Source organism: Peromyscus leucopus, chromosome 1 (genome assembly GCF_004664715.2).
Source record: "Peromyscus leucopus breed LL Stock chromosome 1, UCI_PerLeu_2.1, whole genome shotgun sequence".
Lineage (NCBI taxonomy): Eukaryota > Metazoa > Chordata > Mammalia > Rodentia > Cricetidae > Peromyscus > Peromyscus leucopus.
The window spans coordinates 187,837,211-187,860,059 of record NC_051063.1 but is presented as its reverse complement, the minus strand read 5'-3'; the positions used below and the strand labels follow the sequence as shown (position 1 = coordinate 187,860,059).

Genomic DNA, 22,849 nt, shown 5'->3' with positions numbered 1-22,849 from the left:
AAAGGCATTCGTTATCCTACCTCTACTATCCTGGTCCATAATTTCAACAAATCTCCATTCATTTTCCTTGTGACTCCATGAGAGTAACCAGAGCCATCTCTGAGACTGTGGGTTTGGAGCTATGTGTTGGAGCCTGGTGAGTTCAGCAGAGGACTACAGCTAAAGGCAGTGATTCTTCTCCTACAATCCATCCATTGCCAACATTTGAGAGGTAAAGGGTGGGCCCTGTGAGCCTTTCCCTTTCCTAGACTGATTGTGGTCTAGTGTGAGGTCCATGCAGGTCAGTACAGCAGCTGTTGGTTACTGATTACAACAGCTGTGTGGAGTCTAGAGAATGGCATGTCTTAGCCCTTCCTCCTCTTTCCCTTTTTATTCCCTTCCCTCCTCCTCTTCCTCAATGTTCCCTGAGCCATAGACAGGATGGTGTAACTGATGCTTTCACAGCTGGGACCACATACCTTACTTCTTTTCTGCATCTGGAAAAGCAAGAGTCTCTGCATTCACCATTGCATTTTTTTTCTCCAAATAATTTTTCTGTGTTTTATCTCAAATCACCTAAAGTCTTCTGAGTCACAGAAGACCAACTTGTTTCTGAGTTAGTAAAATGACAAGACCACCATCTAGTGGTGAGTAGGACAGTGCAGGATGAATTCTGTCCTTGGCTCTTAGCAATGGGCTGACCACTGACTTCTTGAGACATCTAATTCTTTTCAAACTCCAAGTTCCTGAAATGTCTCTCCTCATGTCACAACTGCAGTATTTGGTTTTGGCTTGTCATGTTACCCATGGGACGCTGGCATCTGAATTTAGCGTTTTATCGTTTGGTGTAAGTTGCAGCCCGGGAGGTTGGTAGTCAAGTAGAAGCTAAGCTGCCTGTCTTTTATCTGAAGTGTTCAGATTGACTGTGGGGGTCAGGTACTGGGGTGCAGCGTCCTCCTAGATGCAGTTCTAGGCTGGCAGCGAGCATGTGGGGAGGCTGTGCAGAGCGGGTGCAGGGCAGCCTGACAGCTGGAGCTGTGTGGAAGGCAGCCTGAGACAGGGGGAGGGAGGAGTCTCCAAGGAGGAGGGACATTGATGTAGATCACAGGAGTGATGGGGAAAAGATGTGAAAGCCCAAAAAACTCAATTTGACCGAGACCATGAACGGGTGGGCCAGGCCAGAGGGCCTACGTAACCGGAAACTGTCTATGATGGGCGGGTCTAGAGGCGGCTCCAAGAACCGCAGGTGGGAGGGGCCGGAAAACCCTCCATTCTCAAAGGGACTTCGTGGGTAGCGTTGTGTACAGCTAGTGGTGGCGGACACCCGCCAGCATCTCGCGGGGACGCGAAAACTCCCCGGAGCCGCAGTCGCCGCGGCCCTGGAACCTCCCAGGTCAGAAGAGCTGAGGGACGCAGGTAGGAACCGTACCAGGGATATGATCAGCTTTTCTGATGCTCATAAGGGTACCGCTTGCACAATTCTGTTGCAGGGGTATTACCCTTAAGTTTTGAGATAGTATAAAATGGGGCAAAAGCTGATTTTATCATTTGTCTGCGGTTTCTAAAATATTCCCATAGAATCAATCACATAGACTAATTGAATGTATGCTTTGATGTTAGCAAACGTGGTTCTTTTTGCTGTTGTGCAAAAAACCAAAACAAATGGTATTTATTCAAACACTTTCTAACCCCCTGACCAACCTCTTCCCTTTTCAAGAGAGTGGCATTTGACTTGGAGACTTGGTGGTCCTAGAGAGCTTAACTATCAGCCCCGTAAGGAATAACTGCAGATTTTGATTCAGTTAGAAATATATATATATATATAACCAAGCTACACGGTTATGGCCATAAACCTTACTGTTCATTAACTAAACTTTTTACTCACTAATTTTCCGTTTGAAATGCATACACTTCGATGTAAATATAACAAATGTGTGTTCTTATGCGGACGTTTTAAGGCACACCTCAGAGTCCAGCAATGTATAATAGGCATGCTGAGTGTGAGGATATCAGGCCACACTGTTTTTTCACAGTTAGAAAACAGAATATATATTAGGACAAATTTAGAAAGCATCTTTTTGGTGCAAGAAAAGCACTCTTGAGCATTGACAAATGGCCAACCTGTTACATTTTATTTCAGGGTTGTTTGCATGCAGTGATGAAAGTGTGGCCTTCTCTTAGGAAGAAGGGGAAATGCCTAGACCTGCTCATAGAGTTTTGTACTGATATTTGAATATCGCAGAATTGCAGCAGTCTAGTTTCTGTGAGTGAGAATAGTTTTCTTGCAATCTCCCTTGCTCCTCCTTAGGGTTCCTAGGAAAATTACTCTGCATGTGTGTGAGCGGTGTGTTTGAGTCTCACACCTCACAGAGTAAAGTGAAATCCTCAGAGGAAAAGACACAGTTTCATGAAATTTCATCTGTTTTTCATGTTTGTCCTTTTGAGAGGTGTAAGGCTTCTTCCATGATAAAATCAGACTCTCGGTAGTGTATAATGTCACTCCAATAATACAGCTCCATTTCTGCCCTTGAGTTTTGATTGAGCTATGGTTAGAAGTGGGAGTCAAGTTATGGAAATTCAAAACGCTCCCTAAATATTTTCAGTGTGCTAACCCCATATGGTGAATCATTTGTAGAACCCTCTATTTCACGTTCTCTATTTCTGCTGAGCATAGTACTGTGTGCGAAATCCTGGTGCTTACTGAAGAATGTCTTTCTCCTGTGCAGGTCTCACTCTGCTCAGCCAGATCTGCTCACCTGTGGAGGAGAACAAAGAGCCCTGGAAGGTAGAGAGAGAGGAAACAGTAGCAAAGGATCCAGGTATGGTGGAGGCATTGGCCCAGGGTTCAAGAGACAATGGAAGTAGGACAGATAATCGGTTTTCTACATTCTGTGTCACCAGACATGATTCTGTAGACTTCTACTGAGGAAGATCTCAGGATATTCCTATTGTAGATTTTAGAAGCTTCTCTATGTAAGAATTAGTACTGGGGCCTGGAGAGATGGCTCAGAGGTTAAGAGCACTGCTTGTTCTTCCAAAGGTCCTGAGTTCAATTCCCAGCAGCCACATGGTGGCTCACAACCATCTGTAATGAGATCTGGTGCCCTCTTCTGGCCTGCATCCATGTATGCAGGCAGAACACTGTATACATAATAAATAAATAAATCTTTAAAAAAAAAGAATTAGTACTAGGAATAATTATAATTTATTTGACTTTGCATGTGAGTGATGCTGTCCCTCTTCCATTCACATTGCTGATTGTGTCTTTATGTGAATATTAAGTGGTTTTTATTTCTGTAATTTTAATGTAGTGCTTGATTAGGACACTCAATTCCTCTTAAGTTTTTCCTGCTTCAAAGTTTTGAAGCTTTTTTGCATTTTCTTTGGTTCTGTTATTTGAAGGGTTAATTACTCCTGTTTCTAATATAATGTCAGCAGGGCTTTGACAAGAATTGCTTAGTATCTCTCTGGTGTATTAAACTGCATCGACACCGTCTTCCCATTGCTGTCCCCTGCTGTCAGCCTTCATGACGGCACTCAACAGTTTGCATCACTATAATCCTAGTATATTTTGAAATCACCTCTAGGTTTGATCCTTCTCTCATAGTTTTTAAAGTCTGTGGTTTCTCACAAGTTTATGCATTTTAGGATCATTTTCTCTGTTTCTTAGAATCTTTATAGTACACAGACCTTCTCTACATTGTCCTTCCATGTTTGAATGAGCACATGCTAGCAATGAGTCATTATTCACTTGTCTTTTAATGTATTTTGTTTTCTACCTGTTATTGGTGTCTGTGTTCCAGATTATTTTTTTTAAAGAGTTACTTATTTATTATGTATACAGTGTTCTGCCTGTGTACATGCAGAACACCAGAAGAAGGCACCAGATCTCATCACAGATGTTTGTGAGCCACCATGTGGTTGCTGGGAATTGAACTCAGGATCTCTGGAAGAGCAGCCAGTGCTCTTAACCTCTGAGCCGTCTCACCAGCCTGTGTTCTAGATTCTTAGAGAAGAGAGTTTTTAAAATATTGGCATTTACTAATTTTTTAATTTTGGTATTTCTAGTTAATGAGCACACTGGAGAGTATTTCTTGAAGTTAAAGAACGCTGCCTGGGAATCTCCTACTGTTGTGTGATTGATTTTCTGGATACCTGCTAGGCACTATTGGTTTTCTGTCTGATTTTCTTATGCATCACTGGATAGTGGATATCAAAGCTTCCTGGCATTACTGTCTATTTTCTCCCTACGTTGCGTTGATTGATTCTTGTATTTGGAAACTCTGTGATATGCATCCATATTGCATACAGTTGTGTTTGTCGGATTGTGCTTTTGTGTCCTGGAGATGTGTAGTACTGTTCAAGGACAAATTCCCAACATCCACATATGGCGTATTCTACTTTCTGTTGCTCTGCAGGTTTCACTGTTCCAGATCATCCGTGAAGGTCTGTGATTCATTTTACAGTGGCAGAGAATGGGACCCAGGTTCCCATTTATTTATTGAAGGTTGTCTGTGTGGATAGATACTTTTCCCAATACCATTGGTTGACGAGACTGCCTATTGTGTAACATTGTGTAACATGTGTGTGGTATTTTGGTGACATTGGCATGGTCGTTGCTGTTGGTCTGGTTCTCCAGCTAGCTGCTGCTGTATTGTGTTGGGCTGTGTGTCTGTTCTTCTGCCATGACCATGGTGCTCTTGGTTGTTTGGCTCTGCAGTTTCATCTAGAATCAAAGCTAGGGCAGCAAAAGCTCTGTCCTGTGGACTGCTCTGTGCTCTCAGGATCTCTGTGCTTCCCTGGAAATTTGTAGGATTCTCTGTACTGTCTGTATGTGTGAAGTATATCATGGGGAGTTTCATTGTCATGAAGTTTGAATTAATCACATCAATCTCTTTCATTGGTATTGTAATTTTCACAGTACTGTGTCCCATTTGATGTGCATAGAAATTCTTTCCTTATTCAGTTCCTTCAACAAATTAAAGAGTTCACTTTAGAGGTCTTAATTTTGCTTGTTTAGGTTTTTTGTTTGGTTGTTTTTTGCGTATTCCCCATTAGAAAAATAAATTTTTAAGCCAGATGTAGTGGCACATGCCCTTGATCCTAGCACTCAAGAGGCAGAAGCAGGTGGATGGATCTTTGTGAGTCCAAGGCCAGCCTAGTCCACAAGGAGGGTTCCAGGGTAGCCAGGATTGTTACACAGAGAAATCCTGTCTCAAAAAATGGGGGGTGGGGGGGAATGTTGTGGTGAATTTTATTTGTGCAGAAATGTGGTGATATTTTATTTGTGCTTCAATAAATAAAGCTTGCCTGGAGATCAGAGGAATGGGAACAGCCATTATAAGTAAACAAAAAAGTCATGCAATGCTAGCACGTGCCTTTAATCCTATCTCTTGCCAGGCAGGATCTCTGTGTGTTCAAGGCCACACTGGAAACAGTCAGGTGTAGTGGCACAGGTCTTAAATTCCAAAACTAGTTACCGTGGAAGTCTGGAGGTCTGGACAGACAGACAGAAAATGACAGAGCTCTGCAGGAAGAGGAAGTGATGTAGCTGGACAAAGAGCAAACCACATGGCAGAACAGCAAGGCATATGTGTGTAGGTAGACAGGAAAGGAAGTAACTCGCATTTGGAAGGTGCAGAGTTGATGAGGTAAGGTTGGCTGGTGGCTTTCCCTATTTCCCTGATCTCTAAGGCTTTCACCCCTATATTTGGCTCCATGTTTTTTTATTTAATAAGACCATTGAGAAATTTGTCTACAAAAAGGTTTTGTTTTGCCGGGCGGTGGTGGCGCACACCTTTAATCCCAGCACTCGGGAGGCAGAGGCAGGCGGATCTCTGTGAGTTCGAGGCCAGCCTGGTCTCCAAAGCCAGTTCCAGGAAAGGCGCAAAACTACACAGAGAAACCCTGTCTCGAAAAACCAAAAAAAAAAAAAGGTTTTGTTTTGTTTTTAAATTTTTTCTCTTTAGTTTTAACTACGTAAATAGCAGTAATAACAGTGCAAAGCTTTTCTTTTCTTTTCTTTCTTTCTTTCTCTCTTTCTTCCTTTCTTTCCTTACTTATTTGTTTGATTATTTTTCATTTATTTATTTATTTATTTATTCCATTATCAGCTTGATACAGTACAAATTCTTATCCTAATAGTGCAATGTTTCACTGAGCCTTGCCCAGTGATTGAGTAATACCAACTTATTATAAATCACAGTCTTCCTAGGGTCCCTCCTGTTATGTAGCCTCCCTAGTTCTGTGGTTTGCAGTCAGATTGTTCTTTGCTTTATATGTAGTATCCACTTATGAGTGAGTACATACCATGACTGTCTTTCGGGTTTGAGTTACCTCACTCAGGATGATATTTTCTAGTTCCATCCATTTGCCTGCAAATTTTATGCTGTCATTGTTTTTCTCTGCTGAGTAGTACTCCATTGTGTATCTGTACCACATTTTCGTAATCCATTCTTCAGTTGACGGGCATCTAGGTTGTTTCCAGGCTCTGACTATTATGAATAGTGCTGCTATGAACATAGTTGAGCATGTATCTTTGTGGTATGATTGAGCATTCCTTGGGTAGCAGTAATAACAGTACAAAGCTTTTCTTTTCTTTTTACTATTTTTTAACTAATTAATTTTTTTTCCATCCCAGTCACAGTCAGTTTCCCCTCCTTCCCTTCTCTTCTCCCAGTCCTTCCCCCCAGCCTTTTCTCTTCCCCTCTCCCCCCAATCCATTTCTCCTCCTTTCTCTTCAGAAAAGGGTGGGCCTCCCATATATGTCAGCCAGTCATGGTATTGGTATATCAAGTTGCTGTGAGACTAGGCACTTCCTCTTCTATTAAGGCTAGGTGAAGCAACCCAGTAGGAGGAATGGGTCCCTACAGCAGGCAACAGAATCAGAGATGGCCCTGTGCTCACTGTTAGAAGTTCCCCAAGAAGACCAAGCTACACAACTACAACTATATGTGTAGACGGCCTAGGTCAGTCCCATGCAAGCTCTCTGGTTGGTGGTTCAGTCTCTGTGATCTCCGCATGCTTCTCTTACTGTTGTATAAAACATTAAAATTCTGCCTCCAAATAGGCATTGGTATTTCCTATTCACTTATATTTTTGCAGATTTTTATAATGATTAATTTTGATATTTAATCGTTGCCTGCATGTATGTCTGTGTGAGGGTGTCAGATCCCCTGGAACTGGAGTCACAGACAGTTGAGAGCTGCCATGTGGGTGCTGGGAATTGAACCTGGGCCCTCTGGAAGGGCAGTCAGTGCTCTTTACTGCTCAGCCATCTCTCCAGCCCCTTGACTTTAGTATATGGACCCCTGTAAGTTTTTTTTCTCTCCTTCATGGTCTGTATAACAGTTGATGCACTGTGTTGAGTTGGTGTGGAAGGAGTAGACACCTTTGTCTCTGTTCCTATTAGAGTAGGATGATTGTAGTTTTCCTCATTGAGTGTAATGTTAAATATAGGTTTGTGGCTTCTAGTGTTTATGGCATTGAGGTATGTGTCTTCAGAGCTTTTATACTGAGCAAATGTGATGTTTTGTCACAGGCCTTTTTTAGCTCTATTAACATGATCATATTTCTTCTTTCACTGAGTGTAGATATTAGCTATTTTACATTGATTGTTTTGTGTATGTTTCTGAAACAGCTGCATCCCTGGCATGAAACTAACCTGAACTCCATTTCTATATAGTTCAGAGAGAGTCTCCGTGTCTATTTCTATGCAGACAACTGGTCAGTGATTCTGCTTTGCGGGTATTCGCTTGTCCTTGTATGATATGTTGTTCCTTTAGAGAACTTATTGCTGAATCTGTCCAATCCTGGAATTTTTTTCTTTTCTTTTTCAAGACAGGGTTTCACTATGTAGCCCTGGCTGTCCTGGAACTCGCTCTTGTAGACCAGACTGACCTCAAACCCACAGAGATCCACCTGCCTCTGCCTCCTGCATGCTGGGATTTAAAGCACCACCACCTGGATAGTCCTGGAATATTTTTAGACGAAATCATTAGTGCTTAAATCCCAGTATTTGTGTCAGATCTTCTCTAGTTTCACAACAGACAAGGTTGTTTCTAAGCACTCATCCTTTTCTTCTACATTTCCAGTTTATTTGGGATGACTTTCTACAGTACTCTATACACAGACATCATGGATATCCATTGCTATGGCCCCTTTCAGCTCTAATTCCATTACTTAGGGATTTACTCTCTTAGTTTCAGATTAGATAAGGAATGCTTTGTCAGTCCTTTTATTTCATCACAGAAACAAGTGTGATGCATTGACTCTTGGTATTGTTCATTGAGTCTCTATTACATTACCTACACGGCCTTTCGAATACCTTTCTGCATCCCATTTCAGATTGACTTGATCTTTTGCTTATAAGCCCTCAGGCACATAATTACAGACAAATGTCTTTGACAACCAGCGCCTCCTGCTGCCCAAACTCCTCAGTGTGTCTTTGTCACCCCACTTCTGTGTCACTGTGTTTCAGGAGCTGGCACTCACCCTGCCGCTCTTTCTTGTATCCATCGGCAGCAAACCCTCCTCACTGACAATGTGATGTGATGTGGAAAGGACATGTTCCCGCTCTTGAGTAGTTTATGACTATTAAACGGGACTTGGCATCTGGAACAGGAAAATAAGTTGGATTAAGGGCTGCGTGTTAATTGTGTCCTAAGTCATACCCAGCATACACTTCCCTGCTATTTGTATGTAAAATGCGCCAAAACCAAACACTTCAAGTGACATTCTTACTGCCACACTCCAATGCTGTGGTTTGCATTTAATCTTCTAATCCTGAAGGTTGTGCCTGGTGCTCTCTGAGGAGAGTTGGCTGCAGGTGGTGCTCTTCACTGGGTCTTTCCGTGTACCTGCATTTCACCTTCATCTCCACACTGCCGTCAAATTCCGTGTTGCTGCTGTGAGTTCCACTGACCACATGGAACCACCTGTAGAGAGGCCACATCCCATGTAAGAGAGTATTTCTAGAGGAATAGAACTGATAGAATGAGTCTGTATAGATACGGAGATAGAGATAGAGATAGAAAGGGATTTTATTAGAGCGGGTTACAGGCTGTGGTCCAGCGTATCCCATAATGGAATGTCCAAGAATAAGTAGGGATTCCACTTTTCCATTTCCTCAACTAGGTTTTGTAGTTGGAAGTTGTCCTGTGTCCTGGCCGGGCGGCAGTCGGGACAAATATTTCCCACTCCCTAATAAGCACACAGCCTTCCTCTTCCCAGAATTCTCCTCGTCTGCTTGCCTTGCCTATACTTCCTGTCTGACTACAGGCCAGTCAGCATTTTAGTTATCAATCAATCAGAGAAACACATGTTCACTGCATACAGAACAACATCCCACAGCACCTCCCCTTTTCTGTCTAATCAAAAAGGAAGGTTTTAACTTTAACCTAGTAAAATTACTTATAACAAAACAGTTATCAAGCAAGAATTACAGTTACAATATCTAGTCTATTTGTATTTGGCAAAATTAAAGAAAATATGCTATCTATCCTATATTTGTGAGTCTTAAGTTTCATATCTAATTTATCTTTTATCATAACCAAGGAAAATTGTAACAATCTAGTCTTCAACTACATCAAAGACCCCAGAAGGATATAATATTACCTGAGTATACAGGAAATTCATTTCAAGCAACTTCCAAAATTCTGGAAATGAAAGAGACAGTTGCCTGCCTATACAGTCATCCAAAGTTCCTCTGCAATGTTGGGGCATCCATCTTCAGCCTATAGGCCTAGAGTCTCTCAATCGCTTCTCTCTGTGTCCTGTAGAATATCTGTGTGATTTCCATCCTTATGTGGCTTATGTTTTATATTACTTTTACTTTCTCTTTAAAGGCTTTATTTTTTTGAAGTTATCTATTTCTTTATATAACTGTCTATATTCATTTTCCATTCTCTTCCAAGCCTACATACAATTTTACACACACTGTAAACTGTTTATGGTTTATACCATCTGAATCTGTCCCTTTGTGAATCTATTGCTTTAAACTGCAGCATGACTAGCACTGAAATGGCATGCTGGCTGTGCCCACCTCACCTTCCCAACATGGTGGAACTCCGTTTACCGCCAGCTCTGGGGGAACTAAGCTCATTGCTGACTCTCTGAAGCAATGGATCTATGCTTCCATCCAGCAGCATATAGCCCAAAAAACGTTTTCTTTCTTTCTTTCCTTTTTTTTTTTTTTTTTTGTACTAGCAAAAGCTGTATCTACCATGCACCGTGATGAATGGCTTGCAGACGCCACTGTGTACAGTGGTGGAATCTGCCATGCTGCACTCAAGCCCATACACTGTGAACCTACCATACTGTAGCTCAAGTCTGTAGGCCATGGCGTCTCTGCACCTTGGAGTCTCTATATCTGCATGAGACATGAAGTAGAAAGCTGTTTTGGGCTCCATTATTGTGTGTTTAGAAGCCCTTTTTAAACTCTTTTAGGTCTTGTGGAAATTGGAGGGCCTTGTTTCAGTACACCAAATGTAGTTGGAAGTTTTCCTGTGACCTGCCCAGCTGGTGGTCAGGACAAATCTCTCCCACTTGCATCCCCCAAGTAAGCACACAGAGGCTTATATTAACTATAACTGCTGGGCCATTAGCTCAGACTTATTACTGACTACCTCTTATACTTAAATTAACCCATAATTCTTACCTATGTTTAGCCATGTGGGTTGGTACCTTTTCTCAGTTCTGCCTTGACATCTTGCTTCCTCTGTGTCTGGCTGGTGACTCCTGACTCAGACTTCCTCTTCCTAGATTTCTCCTGGACGGCTTACCTCGCCTATAATTCCTGTCTGGCTATGGGCCAATCAGCGTTTTAGTTATCAATCAATCAGAGAAACACATATTCACAGCATACAGAACAGAACAATATCTAACAGCAAGGTTTGTTGCTATTTTTTTTCCTTTTTCTTTCTTTCTTTTTTTTTTTTTTTTTTTTTTTTTTTTTTTTTTTTTTTTTTTTTTTTTTTTTTTGGTTTTTCGAGACAGGGTTTCTCTGTGTAGCTTTGCGCCTTTCCTGGAGCTTACTTGGTAGCCCAGGCTGGCCTCGAACTCACAGAGACCCGCCTGGCTCTGCCTCCCGAGTGCTGGGATTAAAGGCGTGCGCCACCAACGCCCGGCCTTTTTCTTTCTTTTTTGACAGTCCCACTGTATAGTTCTAGCTGGCCTGGAACTCACTGTGTAGACCAGGCTGACATTGAGTCACAGCCATTCTGAATAGGGCGAGAAGGAGTATCAGTTGGTTTTGAGTTTGTAATTACATCATAGCTAAGGGTCATAAACACTTTTAAAAAAAAACAGAATGGGTGGCAGAATAGATGGTTAAGTGAACAGTTAAGAACAGTCTTCTATATGCCCAGCAATAGATGGCCAACAGAAAATGACTCATTGGCATCTTTGGAGTGTCCTCCTTTTCTCACAAGGTTGTGTCAGGGATTTTCTTTTCTTTTTTTTTTTTTTTTTTTTAACTCGGTCTTATTTTTTATTTTTATTTCTCTCTTTTTACCCCATAGGTCTTTGCGTATATATAATGGCTTCCAGTTTAGTGGTTTTATGAGATCGCTGAGTGTGTGAACTAGCAGGTCTCTCTCCCTGTCTCTTATGCCTTCTCTTGGCTTCCTTTCCTTCAGTTTGTTTTATCCAATTCTGGTGTGTTAGTTTTTGTTTTATCTTAGTATGTTATATTTTTTAAATTATTATCCCTCAGAAGCCTGTTTGTTTTCTGATCAGAGACAGAAAGGGGATGGGTCTAGAAGGGAGGGGAAGTGGGGAGAAACTGGGAGGAGTAGACGGAGGAAAAAAGCGAAATCAGGATATATTATGGGAGAAAAAAGAAATCTATTTCAACAAAAGGCAAAAACAAACAAATATCAAAAAAACACTTGTTACTCTTCTAAAGGGCCTGGATTTGTTTCCCAAAACCTACATAGTAGCTCATAACTGTCTATATTTCCAGTTGCAGTGTATCAAATGTACTCTGATCTTCATGGGCACCAACACTTATATAATACACATTCACACATGCAGGGCAAACATTCATTCACATAAAATATAAATAAATAATTCTGTTGTTGTTTGAGACAGGGTTTCGCTGTGTAACAGCTTTGGCTGTCTTGAAACTCACTTTGTAGACCAGGCCAGCCTCTAACATAGTTCTGCCTGCCTCTGCCTCTAGTACCATAGAAGAGGCCACCCTGCCCAGCTTGTAAATAATTCTTTTTTTTTTTTTTTAAAGATTTATTTATTACGTATACAGTGTTCTGTCTGCACATATCCCTGCAGGCCAGAAGAGGGCGCCAGATCTCATTACAGATGGTTGTGAGCCACCATGTGGTTGCTGGGAATTGAACTCAGGACCTTTGGAAGAGCAAGCAGTGCTCTTAACCTCTGAGCCATCTCTCCAGCCCATAAATAATTCTTTAAAAATTTGAAAGATGGGGCCAGGCGGTGGTGGCGCATGCCTTTAATCCCAGCACTCGGGAGGCAGAAGCAGGCGGATCTCTGTGAGTTCGAGGCCAGCCTTGAGTTGGAGGCCAGCCTGGTCTACCAAGTGAGTTCCAGGAAAGGCGCAAAGCTACTACAAAGAAACCCTGTCTCGAAAAACCAAAAAAGAAAAAAAAATTTGAAAAATGAATACATATATACATTGGCTTTTTGTGGTTTTCCTTTTGATGACTATTCCTTTAATTTATTTTTATTTTTTGTTCTTTTGAGACAGCGTTTCTCTGTGTGGCCCTGGAACTTGCTTTGTTTATTACCAGCACATGGGGTCAGACACCTGTACAAAATGGCGACGATCCTGAGGGGAGCCTGCAGGCTCCTTTTAATCACAGCTAGGGGAATTTCAGGACCCGTTAGGTCATTTCAAACATAATTTGTTAAGCAGGCAACAGTTACATTAGCACGTTTTTGATAGGCTGAGGTTTTAGTCTTTTTATCTTTGGACATATTTGGTCAAGTCTGGACTTTTTTCAGAGGGTCACAGGAACTGTCCTTTTTTTGTCACTGTCACGTAATACTGTAAAATGGGGTAAATTTAGAACTCTCAGCCTAGGATTGACACATGTACCTCGTTGAGCTGGGTTCCATTTATTCCTAGTTTTTTTGTTTTGTTTTTCAAGACAGAGTTTCTCTGTGTACCTTGGTTGGCATAGAACTCACTCTGTCGATGATGCTGGCCTCCAAATCTCAGAGATCTTCCTGGCTCTGCCTCCAGAGTGTTGGGATTAAAGGCGTGTTTCAATACTGCCCATCCGTAGTTTGATTAGAAGTTTTTGTTGAACTTTGTCAGAGACATTTCCATGTTCTACTGACATTTTTATCATATGGTTTTTATTCCCTGTGATATTTTTTGATGGGGCTGATTAGATTGTAGATAGTATTTCTGTTTCTTCCTTGTTAGAATTGGTGGTTTTCTGGTTCAATGTGTTGGATAGACATAGTCAACTACTCCCTAGCTCTCTTTTATTCATATATTCCTCAAATGAAATGTCTTATATCCAGTGTTCTTGTGAATATATATATATATATATATATATATATATATATATATATATATTTACTGATCTCTGTATATTTTATCTCTAATTATTATCTGTAGTGATGCTTGAGTGAAATGGCATGTGTTAACTCATGACTACCTTCAAACACACTTCTCTGCCAATTTTAAGAGATAATTTTTCTGGCTGCAATAACATGGCTGACAGTTATTTTCCTTCAGGTATTTAAATATATTTTTCCATTCTCTCCTCACTTCAAGAATTGTTGACCAGACTTCTGGTATTGTTCTGGTATTTGGATCTTTTTATGTGGTTAGACATTGTTTCTTAACAGAGTTTAATATTCATTTTTGTTTTGCATTTTTGACACCTGATATGCAAGGGCAGGAAGGGGCCAATCATTGTTACTGAAACAGAAACTCAGAGCAGAGCAACAAGAAGAAATGGCCGCTTCTCCTGTAAATACATGCCAGGTCAGTGTCATGGTCTTTTTTTTTTTTTTTGAGAATTGTTACGTATTAAAATCTTGTATGGTGTTTTGAATAAGAATGGCCCCCATAGACTCAAGTGTTCAAGTTCTTGGCCCGTAGGGAGTGTCACGATTAGAAGGTGTGGCATTGTTGGAGTAGGTATGACCTTGTTGGAGGAAATGTGTCACTATGGCAATGGGCTTCGAGGTCTCAGATGCTCAAGCTAGGCCTAGTGTCACTTTCGATTCTGCTGCCTGTGGATCAAGATGTAGAACTCTCAGCTCCTTCTCTCCATCACCATGTCTGCCTGCATGTCGCTGTGTTTCCTGCCATTACAAAAATGGACTAAACCTCTGAAACTGTAAGCCATTCCCAATGAGATGTTTTCCTTTACAAGTGTTGCCTTGCTTATTGTTTCTGTCCACAGCAATAGAAACCCTAACTAAGACACATTGCAAGCCTTTCATTCTCTGCTTCTGATAGTGTCATCTGAAGTGTTTGTCTCCCATGAATTCCGTTTTCTTCTGATAGTCAAGATGAACTCTTTAAATACATGTCTACTGTGTACCACGGCCTGTAGCTAGAGTTTTCCTGCCTTGCCCACAGTCAGGACAAATCTTTGTCACCCGCCAGTCCCACAGCCGCTCAGACCCAACCAAGTAAACACAGAGACTTATATTGCTTACAAACTGTATGGCCGTGGCAGGCTTCTTGCTAACTGTGCTTATAGCTTAAATTAATCCATTTCCACAAATCTATACCTTGCCATGCGGCTCGTGGTTTACCGGCATCTTTTCATGCTGCTTGTCAGGGTGGCGGCTGGCAGTGACTCCTTCTGCCTTCCTGTTCTTTTATTTCTCCTCTCTGTTAGTCCCGCCTATACTTCCTGCCTAGCCACAGCCAATCAGGTTTTATTTATTGACCAATCAGAGCAACTTGACATACAGACCATCCCACAGCACAGCCAAGTACAGATCATCTCAGACACCTGCACTCAGGCCTGTGATCCTAATCATCCTCTATGCGGACCTGCTGGGTAAAGCCACGAGGAACCCGAGAACGGGCTCCCACAGGACATACAGAACATCCCACAGCAATGGCCTTCTCTCCATTCAGTCCTCTCCAAACTCTTTGTGTGAGGGCGAATATTCACAGTGAAAACAAGACCTGTGCTTCCATTGTGGCAGGTGTTCAAACAAATGTGTTGTTGTTCACTTGCTACAAAGGGTGGGTTTGTGTACTTATATATTAGTTAGTAAGGCCTCATGTGCCATGTAGGTTCAATTTGAGGGATGTATCAGGTTTCCTTGAACTAGACTTATGAAAGTGCACATTCTAGGTGTTGAGCTCCTTGCTAGAATCTCTAATAATGTTTTGGAAAAGAATCCAAAGATGTGCTATTTGGATGCGTAATGGATCTTAAAGCACTCTTGAGAGTGCTGAATGGCAGGCCTGTGTGCCTTGATCATCCATGAAACTGATGTTTCTCTAAGGAGATGCACATTGTTATCTACCATTTCTCTCTTTGACATTTGATATCACAGAGATGATGTGCCAGTGTTTGTCGACACCTGGCATCTATTAGTCTCAGGAAAGTTCGTTTTTTGGTCACATCATTCTCTTGATTTCAACACTCAGCAATAACTTCCCAAACTAGAGAAATGAGCCTTTTCTCTTTCTCTTTTGTTTTTTTTCCGACAGTGACCTATTGTGTAGCCCCTCTTGATTGTGAGTCTTTATGTAACAGCATGTGGAATATATCAGTAAGAATTTTCTTGAGAGTGTTGAGCAATGTACATAAACTATCACATTTCATGCAGAAATGAAGATTACTCATAATTACTTTGCTCTGATCTTCCCCTTTGGAGGAGGAAGGCTCTCCCATCACCTTCTTCTTCCCTTTTGCTGAGCTACTGTTTTTCATAGGTAGAGGTTATGAAAAAAGGCTGTAATGGGCACATTTACTTCTTTTTCTTGGAGGGAGGTTCGGGCTATGTTTTCACTATGTAGCCCTGGCTGTCCTGGAATTCACTCTGTAGACTAGGCTGGCCTCGAACTCACAGAAATCTACTGGCCACCACCACTGTCCAGCCCTGTTTTACTTTTTTTTTCTTGGAAAATGTTTTACTTATTTAAGTTTTTATTTTGGTTTATGTACATGAGTGATTGCCTGCATATATATGTACCTGGTACCCACAGAGACAAGAAGAGATCTCCAGATCACTAGAAATTAGAGTCAGGCTGTAGCGAGCAGCCATGTGTGTGCTGAGAACTGAACCAGTTTCCTCTGCAAGAATAGCAAGTGTTCTTAACCAATAAGCCATCTCTCCAGTCCCCAGGTTTAAATTTCTATTTTACATTCATGTCAGAACCAATATATAAGATTGCATCTTGTATTTTCTGATAAATAAAAGAAGAACATAAGTAGTACTTGGCTGTAAAACTGACAGTACAGCTCAAATACATTACATAAACCAAAATTTGAAGATTCTTTTGAACTCCATTTACGAGCAATAACATAATTAAAAAGCAATGAAGAGTTGGTATATTTTCGCTTGATTTAATTCATTCCTGCCATTTCACAGAAAACCTTTAAACTTCTGAAATTATTATTTGTCTGTATTGGGTTGTACCTACATTTAGAAAAAGAATATATATATATGATATCAACTGGCTAATGACGATTTTTTTTTTCTATTTACTTCATGATTGCCAATATATTCAGGCAAAAATGTTCTCACAGACTGTACGACTTCATGTGTTAACGTTTGGAATATTAGCAGTATTGACTGTTGTTACTCTTCACTGTGTAGAAAAATCAAAACTCTAATTTCAAATCCACCCATGACTTCTGCCTTCTTGTTCTTCCTCTTTGTTACACAAAGGGTGCAGCACTGAACCAGAACCATAGCATCCCAGCTAAGGGTGTTAAAATAGAGTCAGGTGAGGCCCAGCTGCAGACAAGATTGATTTAGTGTTGATATTATAGCATGATCAACAGTTGTAGCATTTAGAGACACAATTTTGCTCATCACAACCTTTCCATCTGAGATGTGACACTGTGATCCCATGTGACAGAAACCCCTATTTCATTAATGGTAGATTTCTATTTCTAAATCTTAAATTTTTATTTTATATTCCCTGAAAGTATATCGTTTTGAGACTATTATGTCATCCTGTTTTCAGTGTTGTGTGACAGACTGGGGCGATGGACATGCACACATACACGTCTACACACCAGAAAAGGAGCCCATGATACATGGATACCACCAACTTGGTGAACCGGTGAATTTTATTGAGGTTATTTACAGGAGTAGAAATGATTCAGACAGTTGCATCACCAAAGCCCATCCCTCAGCATGGCTGACATCTCACAAATCCTGGAAACCTGGAGCACATTGCATTGCTGGCCGGCAGAGTAACAGGTTGGAAGGTCTCCTTTCCTGGTGGCTCATTTGGTCTGAGCCTCTTCTAGGCAGCTCAGCTGGGGCTGCTAGGCTGGTCTCTGCTTCTTGCGAGGGCCAGTGCCTGTGCTCATCTGAGAGCCGCCTTTGCAGCTTGGCTTACAAAGCCAGAGGATGGCTTTCAGCGGTCTTTACTGTTCATATACTCTTGGGGAGAAAGGGACCTAAGAAATGTGGTCAATTTCAGTGGCATTTGTGAGTTGTTTACTTCCTGTTTTAATGAGTTTTTCTGCAGGGCAGAATGTTTCAAACTGTCAGGAAACTGCTGCTGTACAGCACACGGAGTTAGAACATACAGTTAAATTTTATTTCGATATGTATGGATGTTTGAGCCTAAATGTATGTCTGTGTACTACTTGCATGCCTGGTGCCCTTAGAGGCCAGAAGAAGGCAGTTGGTCATGTGATTATGAGATGCCATGTAGGTCCTGGGAACCAAACCCAGGACATCTAGAAGAACAAGCATTATTTTTGACTGCTACGCTATGTCTCCACCCCCTCTAAAAAACATTTTAAAGAATAATTTTCCAGACACTGGAAAGATGGCTCAGAGTTTAAGAGCATTGGCTGCTCTTCCAGAGATCCTGAGTTCAATTCCCGGCAACCACATGGTGGCTCACAACCATCTATAATGAGATCTAGTGCCCTCTGCTGGCCTGCAGGTATATATGCAGGCAGAATACTATATACATAATAAATAAATAAATCTTTTAAAAAAAAAAAAAGAATAATTTTCCTGCCTCACCTACATCACAAAAATATCCCTAGGTCCTTATACCTCCTTTATCTAGGAAAGCATTCTGCCCAGTAGCCCATGATAAAACTCTTAAATTTCCATTATAGGGTCTGCTAACATTTGGGGACGTGGCTTTGGACTTCTCCCAGGAGGAGTGGGAATGCCTGGACTCTGCTCAGAGGGCTTTGTACATTGATGTGATGTTGGAGAATTACAACAACCTGGTCTCTGTGGGTAAGAACAGTTTTCTAGCAAAATTCCTGCTTTTGTATTACTTGGTTTATAGGTGTATAAATTCTCTGCAGCTGTCTAGAAGCTATAGGAAATTAGGGAAATTCTCGTTAAAAAAAATTATGGAATTTTCCTAAGTCATCTGAAAAAAACAATAAATGCTTTTAATTATTGACCCATCTCTCCAAGCCTCTTACCAAGTTTTTAATGAAATATTTAAAGTTAAAAGAAAGTTAAATGTGTGCAGCAGAAATATGCATTGCAATACACTTAGTAAGTTGAATATTTTCATTTTAGTATTGCATTAAACTATACTTCAGCTGTTTCTGGGGGGGGGCCGGGGAGAAATTTAAAAAGAGAAAAATATTTTAAAGATAATCCTTCAGAGAGCTCTTTTCCCAAAGTTGTTTATTTTTTCATCATCTGTCCCATGTCCTGCAGGTTTAGAGAGGAATGAGAGTTCTGTTATCAGTCCCCACAGTGTGATGGAGTGTGATCTCCCACAGTGTGATCTCCCACAGTGTGATGGAGATGCAAATTGAAGCTTCTGAACACTCATATAATGATAGTGAAAGTAAAAACCCTCCACTAAGAGCCCTAGTCTAAATAATTATTACTTGTCTTAGAGAACTTAAGGTGACATCAGCTACTGAATCTGTTAACTCATGAGTCAATCCTCATTATCCCTAATTGTGCTCATTTCCCAGAGAACCATTGCATGTGTGGTAAATTCAACAAGGTCTTGGATCAAGACTCTAACTACATTGTCCATCAGCTTGCGAATATCCAAGAGAAGTCTTACAAATACAATCAGCTTGGCAAAATGATTCATGAATCCTCCCAGTGTACACCTTATAACACAAGTGATACTGTAGAAAACTGCATCAACTGCACATGCAGTAACCACGGGCACTCCTCTACTGACTCATCCAACCTAAACAGACATAAAAGTGTGCACACTGGAGAAGACCTTTTCAAATATAAAGAGTGTGGCAAATGTTTACGCTTATGTTCCAATATTAGTCTAAACCAGAGTATCCACACTCTGAAAATAGAGCACAAGCATACAGAGAGTGATAAACTTTTGGGCTCCGCACACAGACTTGTGCAGCAAAGAATTCATTGTGGAGAGAAAGCACACAACTGGGGAAAGGCTTCAGGAGCTGCTCAAACCTCAGTACACTTCAGAGACTTCATACTGGAGAGAAACCATGGAAATGTAAAGAATGCGGTAAGTCCTTTAAGTGGTTGTCTCACCTTAAAACCCATTGCAGAATCCACACTGGAGAGAAACCTTACAAATGTAATGAATGTGATAAGGGCTTTTCTCGGTTGTCTAGACTTAAAAGCCATTACAGAATCCACACTGGAGAGAAACCTTACAAATGTGAGGAATGTGGTAAGTGCTTTTCTCGCTTATCGAGACTTAAAAGCCATTACAGGATCCATACTGGAGAGAAACCTTACAAATGTAAGGAATGTGGCAAAGCCTTTACCCACTGCACGGGTCTTAGTACACATCAGAAAATTCATACTGGGGAGAAACCCCACAAATGCAAAGACTGTGGTAAAGCCTTTTATCTGTTGTCAACACTTAAGGAACATTACAGAGTCCACACTAGAGAGAAGCCTTTCAAGTGCAAAGAATGTGGCAAGTTCTTTCATTGGTTGTCAGGCCTTAAAAGCCACTACAGGATTCACACTGGAGAGACGCCTTACAAATGTGGGGAATGTGACAAATCATTTTCTCAGTTGTCAAGACTTAAAAGCCATTACAGAACCCATACTGGCGAGAAATCTTGCAAATGTGTAGAATGTGACAAATGCTTTACCCGCTGCACAGCTCTTAAAAGACACCAGAAAATTCATGCTGATGAAAAACCCTACAAATGTGAGGAGTGCAGCAAGTGTTTTTATGTGTTCTCACACCTTAAAAGCCATTGTAGAACCCATACAGGAGAGAAACCCTACAAATGTGAGGAATGTGGTAAGTGTTTTTCTCAGTTGTCAAAACTTAAAAACCATTACAGGATCCATACTGGAGAGAAACCTTACAAATGTAAGGAATGTGGCAAAGCCTTTACCCACTGCACAGCTCTTAGCACACATCAGAAAATTCACACTGGGGAGAAACCTTACTCATGCAAAGACTGTGGTAAAGCCTTTTATCTGTTGTCAAGACTTAAGGAACATTACAGAGTCCACACTGGGGAGAAACCATACAAGTGCAACGAATGTGGTAAGTTCTTTCATTGGTTGTCGAACCTTAAAAGACATTCTAGAATCCACACTGGAGAGAAACCTTACAAATGTGGAGAATGTGACAAGTCCTTTACCCACTGTTCAAGTCTTAAGGCTCATCAGAAAATTCATGCTGGGGTGAAACCCTACAAATGTGAAGTATGTGGAAAGTCCTTTTATTGGCTGTCAAACCTTAAAACCCATTCCAGAATCCACACTGGAGAGAAACCGTACAAATGTGGACAATGTGACAAGTCCTTTACCCAGCGATCTCTTCTTACAAAGCACAACAGGATCCATACTGGAGAAAAACACGAACATAAGAAACTTGTGAGAGCTTTTCATGAATGATTAAATCATAGAAATCCCAAGAGTTTAAACTGAAGAAAAATTCTTCAGCTGTAGCAATATTTAAAAATCATTCGTAAGAACATTTTACTTGTTCACCTCAGAAAATTCATGAGGATAAATTGTAATCAGAAGATTAATACCAGAAAGAAACTACTTTTGTGAAATCCTCATGTCTTGTACATTAGGAATTTCATATCTTGTAATTCCATGCTAGAGAGCCCAAGAACTGCACTGAATTTTTCAAAGTTTTTACCTGGTATTAAGATTTTAGCTACATCTGAAAACCCATCCTGAAGGGAAAACCTAGAAAACTCCTAGCAAGAGCGTGAGAAACGTTAAAGACATAACCTGTGAATGTGACACATGTACATGCATATGCACAGCTAGGAAATCCCAAAAAGTATGCAGGAACACCATTTTTTAGTCCTCAAGAAAGTTGGAGAAGTATTTACTCCAACTGAAAAGCACAGTGATTCACACAGAAACACTAAGACATAATTGACATTAGACAAACAAGCGTGTTACAAAGAAGAAAACCAAGTGAGTAAGTGAATTTGTCCTGTATTTGAGTAGAGCAAGATAGTTCTATTTGAGTAAATATAATATTAATCTTACTGACATTTTGGTAATACTACTATTGGGATTTGCTGAAATGTAAACATAGTGACTTTAAACTTGGCTACATCCATGCTCTCTTGCTTACAGATGATTTTATGATAATGTGTATTAGCTGTTGCTGCATCAGTGCTGATGAACCTGAGACAGGCGTCAGGGAAGTTAGATAGTTAGGAACTGGTCACTAACCATCTGTAACACAGATCAAATGGACCGACTCCTGAGGGCAAATTCAGAGGATCCTTGGGTCAAAGCTCTTCTTCGTGCAGATGCCGCACAGACCAAGGCCCCTCTGCTTGGTGACCTTTTGGTAACTACCCTGGTTCATGACAGTGTTCTGATCCAAGGAGAATTCTGTCATTGTGTGCCTGGGAAGAGTACTCCTTTTTTACCACTTTCTCCTGATTATTTGTTACTGGTTCACTATTTAAAACAGCCTTCACCACCCGAGCAGAATCCCGTCTTGGAATCCCTTTGGTTTCAGGCATTATTCTTCCCCTTTATTTGTAACACATGGTGTTTACCCAAAGTTCAGTTCTCTTTGTGTGTGGGCAGGATTCTGAGGTCATAGGTGCAGCCATTGGCGCTTGCTGCCAGCCGCTCCCAGAAATCTACTGTGTGTTTTAGCTCCATGAAGAATTAATAGCCTAAGCAAACTTCATCACTATAACACAAATGGAGATGAGCTTTAATTGCAGGAGAAGGAGGAATACACTTACATATGAGGTAAGTATGCTGGGCAGTAGGAAGAGAAAAGGGCTATCCTGGCATTCAGCAGGCAGAGGCAGGGCATCTCAAAAACATTTTACAGATCCCTGAAAAAAATTGGCAAATCCATGGAATTAGTGATTTCTAGCTGGATGTCCTCAATGAAATGTATGTGGAAAAATAGAGATATCAGAGGAAAATAAAAGCGAATCTTAGAAAATGTATAGTTGTGTTGAACAGTGTACGCCATGAAACTCACACGTTTGCCATCTTTGGAAATGGTAAATAATAACTGTAAGTTTCCATATTTAGTAAAGTAACATTCCTCCTATTGTAATCTACAATTTTTTTGTAAAAGCACATGTAATTTTGTAATATTTTGCAACTCTGTGTAAGGTGATTTTTTTAAATAAATAAAACATCTGTGTTTAATGGCTTTACATTGAAATTCAGTGAGTAAATGTGATCAAGCCCCCAGCCTGAACCTCTCACACCCTAGTTTAATGAATGAGGAATACAGGATAATTTGCAAGGCTTGATAAAGCACTGG

General features: G+C 40.8%; 1 protein-coding gene across 1 annotated transcript in view; it reads left to right on the top strand.

Moving 5' to 3' along the window:
• Positions 1-22,219, top strand: part of LOC114688538 (zinc finger protein 665-like) — a 107,085-nt gene extending 84,866 nt beyond the window's left edge. Inside the window, 5 exon segments of the mRNA XM_028863116.2 lie at positions 2,706-2,798; positions 13,872-13,957; positions 18,261-18,387; positions 19,092-19,517; positions 19,520-22,219. Coding sequence (XP_028718949.2) covers positions 13,928-13,957; positions 18,261-18,387; positions 19,092-19,517; positions 19,520-20,976 — 2,040 coding nt within the window. The 5' untranslated portion in view covers positions 2,706-2,798; positions 13,872-13,927 and the 3' untranslated portion in view covers positions 20,977-22,219.
• The last annotated feature ends 630 nt before the right edge of the window (positions 22,220-22,849 follow it).